Raw genomic sequence first — 8,185 nt, forward strand, 5'->3', positions numbered from 1 at the left:
GCACCAGTAGATTAATTAATCAACATTCTTAATTTCGTATAATACACACGTTAGAGCGATTCTAAGAAAATTAGCCTAGTTACAAATAAAAGCCCCAATATTATTTACTGTAATCTTGACTGGTGCGTGCCAGCAACATGCAGCTAGCCCAGGGATCATTTTGTGGCCACTAGATTCTATATGAATCAAATAAAGTACGAAGGATTTTTTTTTTTTGGTTTTTTTGCCCATCATTAGGGAGCAAAAAATTGAATGATGAGAGACAATGTGTAATCATATGATTAATGAGGTAATGAAAATATCATAATCTCAGTGTACAGTATTTAAGAATTCAACAATACAATCGGTTAATTAAAAGACACGATGTGAACCAAAATCATCGAGCATCACATTCTGATTCCTTCTCATCAACAGCAGAGTGATCCGGAATCTTGGCTAAAGCATCCTCTCTGATTTGTTTATTCTGAGTCTGTCGGTCATCACTGGCCATCTCTTCAGGGAGCATTGTAACCAGTGTCTCAGGCTTCACCTCTCCAAGAAGAAGCTTTCTTCTGAAATCAGGATTTTTTGGATCCTTAACATTGAACAAGATTGCTCTATACCGAACTGCCGCCTTAGCCCCCTTGGAAGGACCCATGTTCTTGTACAGCACAGATTCAACCGAAACGGCTACCCCAACAGGGTCACAAGCACTAACTTGCACCTTCTTCTCCATATCTTCAACCTCGCCAGCAACTTTAGTAAAAGCCTCTAGAAGACGTTCACGGACCAATGCACGTGTAGCATCAGAGCATTTGATCTCCGCAGCAGACACACACTTTCCTCCTTGTTTAGGAGGCTGAGGTTCTCTTAGAGGTTTCTTCATGAAAGGAAACGCAGGTTGTTCCTCTCCTTCAAATTTTCTCTTCTTGATGGTTCTTGATGGCGGCGCCTTGAATTTCTTTGATTCAACATTTACAAGGTTCTTAATTTGGTTTCTTGACAAACCCATGATAATAAACTCAATAAAAAATGGACGAACGATGCTTGCTTTCTTGATTTTTGTGGTTGGTTTTTTTGGAGAGGGGCTTAATGAATGAAGAAGAAAGTTGCAGTAATAAGAATCAGTCACGAACAGAGAGAGCAAAGTGAGTTTTGAATACTTGGTTGATTAGGAAATTACTACGTATTTATAGGAGATGATGATTTCCAAAACTAACTTTTGTTTCCAAAATCGTTTCCTTGCGACAGAAGAATTCTACAAGTTAGTTGGCTTCATATATCAATTAGGAAACCTGAACACCGTTAAAGCTTTGAAGTTACGCGCTAATAAAACCCTAGCTGGCCTAGTGACCGTTGCAGATAAGTCGGCTAATCGGTATTATTTATTTATTTATTTTTTCGGTAAATAAAAATCTACAAGAAACGAGCCAGCCGTTAATTATAAGATCAAGATTTTGGATTTTTGCGCAAACAAGATCTTTGCATCTGCATTCATAAAATTAGCTAATTTTATTGCGTGAATTAAATGAAACCTCAGATATAAGCTTCATAGACAACCTTGCCCAGGTTGAAAACAATTTATGCATCAAATTTTAGTTGTGTACTATGCGAATAAAATAAGCAGTATATTTTACTTGCTTGACAAGTTGATGGTTAGTGATTTCTGTTTACTCTTTATCTTGTCTTCAGAAATGTAAATTCTTATCTTTTCTTTCTCCTTACGTTCCTGTCAAATGGGGTACTATTTTTGGGTTTCTACTGCTGTCATGTTGTTCAGAAACCAACTGTTATTAGTCCACTTAAATTACTTGGTTGAGCTTGATCATCTTCAAAGCACCTTTCTAAATTGTTCCAAGTGAAGCTTGAGTTTTGCCCAAAAAAAAAAAATCCAAAATTTGAGATATAAATCTTTGGTGTTTGATGGTACGCATGAAGCCCTGCTTTGAAAATCCGTGGATGTTGTACAGAGTGATCCGGAATCTGGGCTAAAGCATCCTCTCTGATTTGTTTATTCTGACTCTGTCGTTCATCACTGGCCATCTCTTCAGGGAGCATAGTAACCAGTGTCTCAGGCTTCACCTCTCCAAGAAGAAGCTTTCTCCTGAAATCAGGATTTTTCGGATCCTTAACATTGAACAAGATTGCTCTATACCGAACTGCCGCCTTAGCCCCCTTGGAAGGACCTATGTTCTTGTACGGCACAGATTCAACTGAAACGGCTACCCCAACAGCGTCACAAGCACTGACTTGCTCCTTCTTCTCCATGTCTTCAACCTCGCCAGCAACTTTAGAAAATGCCTCTATAAGACGTTCACAGATCAGTGTACGTGTAACATCATAGCACTTGATCTCCATAGCTGAAACATTCTTTCCTTCTTGTTTGGGAGGCTGAGGTTCTCTTAGAGGCTTCTTCATGAAAGGAAACGCAGCTTGGTCCTCTCCTTCAAATTTTCTCGTCTTGTTAGTTCTTGATGGCCATGCCTTGAATTTCTTTGATTCAACACTTATACGGTCCTGAATTTGGTTTCTTAACAAACCCATGATAATAAACTCAATCAAAAATGGATGAATGATGCTTGCTTTCTTGATTTTTTATGTTCATTTCTTGTTTTTGGGGGGCTGAATGAACGATGAAGGAATGGGCAATGAAAGAAATCAAACCACTAACAGAGCGAGCAAAGTGAATATTGAGTACTTGGTTGATTAGGAAATTTACTTATAGAAGATACAATTTTTCAAATTCTTTTTCCCTATGATAAAAGAATTCAACAAGTTAGTTGCATCCTATATCAATTAGGAAACCTCAACACAGTTAAAGATTTTGGCGCTAATAAAAAACTAACTGGCCCGGTGACCGTTAGAGTTAAGTCGGCTAATTAAAGTTATTAACATGATTGCGGACTCTGCTTTTCAACAACATATGTTAATATTTTTATTTAATTACTTGGGGAAAGGGTAAATGAATTTTAGAGTAAAAGAGTAAATTCTCATAAACAAGAAACATAACAACAAAATTCGGTTATAATTTTTATTTCAAGTTATTAAGTTATTTTATGGATTTATTGATCTCTTTCATATATAATTCTCAATGATAGTGAAATCCTCAAGTTCGGATTGTTTGGATCCATGATTAGAGCTCAGATTGTTGGATCATGGAACTTAAGCTGCGTAGACACTCTTGCCCAAGTTGAGAACAATTGATAGAGACTTAAGTACGAAGAAATTAACTGCATTGTTTATTTTTGCAATTATAATGCAATTATCACATAGGAAAAGTGAAATTGCAATATGATAAACAATGGTAGAATGCGTGGGTACCGTATGCCTAGATAAAATAATTTATGACTGTTTTTTAGATTTTTATAATTGATCAAGAGATAAGATTAATTGTAGGTATTTTTCAAGCCTTCTTAATTATATTGTAAAAGGAAAAAATGGTGTATAAGTTCTAAGCAATGGTGTGTATGTCTTTATTTGTTATCATCACACCCTAAAATAGAACTTTATTCAAATTTATTGATCAGTTGGAACTTCCCTTATAACAATATTTTTTCTTACTGTTTAGAGACTGTATAAACAAGGACATACAGTCTATAAATACTCAACACTTTTTGCTTTTATGTACTTTACTTTTATTCATTGGATGGAAAATTGAAGTGTCATTATTAATTCTGTGCAATTATATTGATTTCGTATGAAGATGATGAGAAGTTTGTTCTTGATTGTAGCTGTACTGACAATTGGATTGATATTACTTGTTTCTTATGAAAATGGTTAGTTTATTTTATAGAATTTTTAATCCGGTTATGTGATTACTTATCCTTAATCACATATACTGATTATTTTCTAATTTTTTGTTTTAGGGGCAAGATTTGGTGGGAGTTCAGTCTATTCTGCGGAAACTTCAAATTTCGAACAAATCACTACTACTTTTCCCATTTTGCAGCGTAAACTTCTAGTTGCTGGTCTGTGTCATGCTACATATGATACTCCAATTAACATTATTACAATACTTTCTTAACAATGATGTTGTGAATTAATCTGGACAAATTCATATGCAGGAAATGCCGAGAACCCAAATGAGTATGTGAATGTTAAAATATAGGATTACACAAGGCCAACTGCAGAGCCAACTTATGAAGTGATGGGTTTGTTCATATTCATCTCAACTGTGACTTTTGTAGTGTGATGGGTTCAGCTCTTCAAATTATTATTGACATTATTCAGGCATTTTCCCAACTCGAATATTTGTGCCGTAAACACCGCGAAAACCTCTTAATTTTGGCCCTATAGTACCATTTCGATAAGAAAATAGTATGGCATCATATGTTGTACTAGTGATTTGATTTAAGAGTTTTCTGCAGCCTTGCATGAGAATGATTATGACTTATGAGGAAATTTTGGCTTAAATGCATCGCTCCGAAGATAAAAACTAAACGAAATTTTCAAAAAATTCAACTGTTTGCAGATAAATGATTCTTATTTTTCCAGAGTGGTAAGTTCTTAAACAATGATGGGTACTGCATCTTGCTATAGCCATGTATGTTACATCTTGCTGTGGCAGATAAATAGAAAGAATGATGTTAAAGTGACACAAATTTTATTTCGCGTGGCCAAGCTCAACATCCTTTGCTGGGGATTCTTCAATTCTCTGCTTCAACAATTCCACATGCTCTTCCAAAAGGTTGTTTTTTGTATGACTGATGGTCTTGGAATCGGGTTTCCTTTTCTCAGCCTCGACTGCCCAACTGTATACTATCATGCCAAGAACAGCTACCGTCATCCCTAATATGTTTTTCACTGTCAGCTGAGAATCAAAAAGCAGCCATCCTAACGTTAAGATACAAACTGTTTTCATGTGGCCTAAAACTTGGAAAGTTACTGCCGAGAAACGTCCAATGCAGAGATACTGGCTCACATTGCAGAATACAGCTAACGAGCACGAAAGAAGTATAAAAAGCTGCACGAATTGCAATAATTGATTTAGTAAGATCTATGCATCAATCACGGTAAATGGATTTGTTAATGATGTGTAAGAAATACTTACAAATGCACTGGAAGAAAAACGATAATTTGACAGAAGTTTGCCGCTGAGATAGTAATCAATGAATGGACCGAAGACAAGAAGGGAGACTGCTTGTATTGGAGCTGTCTTGCTAAGCAATTCAAATGAACCAACGGAGTACTTCTTCTGTAAGGAACCTATTGACTGTTCAAAAAAAGTAACCACAAACAAAATTCAATGGCTGATAATTGAATCTCTGGCTCTGAACTCCAGGAACTTATATACGCAAAGCATAATGAGTTCATTTTACAGTATTTGAAGTCATGCGATAGCAATGGTGAATTCGAACAACTAAAGGCTTCATATCCTGGAAACTTTTATCAAATGTTTGATATTTCTGACATCGGCAGGAAACAATTACTGTCCATACGATAAGAGAAAGAAGATGACACTTACAATCTGCTGTAAGGTTGTAGAGAAGACTTACTGTCGATACGATAAGACAAAGAAGTTAAGTTCTTACTTATTAGTGATGCATAATTCAGTTACAAATGTTTGTGGTAAAATTGTGGGGAATGACAAATGTAGAGAAATACAATAATAATAGTGGAACTTTATTATGTAAAGTAATGTGTTTACAACTAACTCTGTATGTAGGAAGAAACTGTAGAAATTTTGTGTGCTTCAAGGCACGTTAAAAATGTCGCTTTCCTTAAGACGTTATTTGCCCCCACCAATTGAGTGATGCACATGGGTTAAGCAAATACGCCTCCAGGATACAATGAAGCACTTGTTTGTTTGCTTGAGTTGTGCATCGATGAAAGCAAACCAGAATACTCTTGAATGTTGCAAGCCTGCCAAGAAACAATATATTGTTCCTGCAGAAAACAATATATTGGAATGTGAATGCACAAAAGAAATGAGTGTTTTGTGTTGAAATTCGTACTAGAAAGGAATGCTAAGAAAAGAGTGGTGTAGGATCATTCATTTCATGTCTAAATGGCTTAAACATGACCCCTATTTATAGATATACTTGTGCCCCCTCATTTGGGTTGTCATCTTTCATGATACCCCTTCATTCATGGCCATTGGATCTAGATTTGATTTTAATCAATGGTCCAAATTGAATCATCACTATTTCAAATGAAATGTCACCATGAAATGATGCATCTCTAAGTGAAATGTTGCCATGAAAATTTATATCATTTAGTAAAAATATACCTTTTCTACAAGACACAATTAAATGGACATGTCCTTACAACAAGACATCATTTAATTAGACATGTCTTTAGTGAAAGGTACATTTTCTATAAGGCACAATTAATAGGACATGTCTTTATCATAAGACACATTTATTTTGAAAATTTTCAACAATCCCCCACCATTTTCAAAATAAATGAATTTTGAAAAATTAACTTGCACAGGCTTGGAAAACTTATGCATAGACGAAGGTGTCTTTTGGACTTGAACTTTCACTTAGTGACAATACATCAAAGTTAATCAATGTGGCATGGTAGGCAAGCTTTGAACCAGCAACCTTAATCGACTAACCGGATATATCTCACACATAAGTTTTCAAATTCTCAAGTATTCCTTAGCCGACACGTGGATTGGCCCTGTGTCTATATCCTGTTTTCATGAGCGCTTTAGTAACCAGCCAAGTTATATAGGAAGCGGCACCACCTTCTACACTCACATAGGTAGAGTTATCTAGAATGTCCCTGTAACTAAAACATTTATAAGTCCATTAAAAGCTAAGTAGCTTAACCTTTCCCATATGTTACAGGTATCAAGCACTAACCTTTGGGACGCATCTAAAAATATTATAGTGCTTGCTATCACAACATATGATGTACTTTTGCTCATTGAACCCAAGATCTTGATATTTCAAGTGTTGGGTTGAGTTTCCATCATTGGTGATAAGATGATGCTGGCTTCAGTCCCATCCCCTTAGAAGTTTTAAATACAATATCCCTTGCAAGGCCTTTAGTTAAGGGGTCTGCCAAATTTTGGCATGATTTCACAAAGTCAATTATGATTACTCCATCTGTAAGTAATTGTCTTACATAACTATGTCTTAGACCAATGTACCTAGACTTTCCATTATAGATTTGACTATATGCTCTTGATAAAGTTGTCTCACTATCACAGTGAATAGATACAGGAGGCATTGGTTTAGGCCAAATAGGAATTTCTATAAGCAAATTCCTTAACCATTCAGCTTCCTTGCAACATGAAGCCAAAGCTACAAATTCTGCAGCCATGGTGGAGTCTGCTATATAAGTTTGCTTCTTTGAGCCCCATGAAATAGCTCCTCCACCAAGATTAAAAATCCAACCACTTGTGGATGTATGATCATCTCGATCGGTAATTCAACTAGCATCCGAAAATCCTTCCAAAACTGAAGGATATCCAGTGTAGTATATACCATAATCCATTGTATGTTTTAAATATTTTAGAATTCTGTACACTGCTTGCCAGTGTGCTTGGCTTAGATTACTAGTATATCTACTGAGCTTTCCAACAGCGAAAGCAATATCAGGCCTAGTACAAGTCATCACATACATAAGACACCCAATGATACTTGCATATTCTAATTGGGATACTGATCTGCCATTGTTAGGATACAGTCTTTTGTTTGAATCAAAAGGTGTGGACACAGACTTACAATCATAATAATTAAATTTCTTTAAAATTTTCTCAATATAATGTGATTGAGTCAATACTAGGCCATTCTCATTTTTTATAATTTTAATCCCCAAAATCACATCAGCAAGTCCCATGTCTTTCCTATCAAAATTAGATGACAATAATAATTTAGTGAGTTCAATGCTCTCACTATCAGTACCAAAAATTAACATGTCATCTATATATAAACAAATAATCACACCTTTATTTCCATTGAATCTGCTATAGACACACTTATCAGATTCATGAATATTAAATCCATTTGAGACAATCACTTTGTCAAACTTTTCGTGCCACTGCTTTGGAGCTTCTTTAAGACCATATAAAGACTTGACTAGTTTACAAACTTTATGTTCTTGTCCTGGCATAACAAACCTTTCTGGTTGTTTCATGTAAATTTCCTCATCTAATTCTCCATTTAAGAAAGCTATTTTTACATCCATTTGATGGATTTCAAATTGATAAATTGGAAGCCAAAGCAATCAAGACTTCTAATAGTAGCAATTCTTG

The 8,185-nt window shown here is 35.5% G+C and overlaps 2 protein-coding genes across 2 annotated transcripts; both read right to left on the bottom strand.

Moving 5' to 3' along the window:
• Positions 1-376: 376 nt before the first annotated feature.
• LOC18037915 (transcription elongation factor TFIIS) lies at positions 377-991 on the bottom strand. Its single transcript, XM_006429753.1, has one exon. It carries the CDS (start codon positions 989-991, stop codon positions 377-379), a length of 615 nt encoding a protein of 204 aa, XP_006429816.1.
• A 3,464-nt stretch (positions 992-4,455) lies between these two features.
• On the bottom strand, positions 4,456-7,251 carry LOC18039562 (UDP-rhamnose/UDP-galactose transporter 2). The gene is made up of 6 exons (XM_006429755.2): positions 7,079-7,251; positions 6,642-6,714; positions 5,817-5,865; positions 5,444-5,469; positions 5,030-5,191; positions 4,456-4,942 (listed from the first exon to the last, which is right to left on the bottom strand). Exons 1-6 carry the CDS (start codon positions 7,249-7,251, stop codon positions 4,583-4,585), a joined length of 843 nt encoding a protein of 280 aa, XP_006429818.2. The 3' UTR covers positions 4,456-4,582.
• Positions 7,252-8,185: the final 934 nt, after the last annotated feature.

This window comes from Citrus clementina, unplaced genomic scaffold (assembly GCF_000493195.1).
Source record: "Citrus clementina cultivar Clemenules unplaced genomic scaffold, Citrus_clementina_v1.0 scaffold_6, whole genome shotgun sequence".
In the NCBI taxonomy this organism is placed as follows: Eukaryota; Viridiplantae; Streptophyta; class Magnoliopsida; order Sapindales; family Rutaceae; genus Citrus; species Citrus x clementina.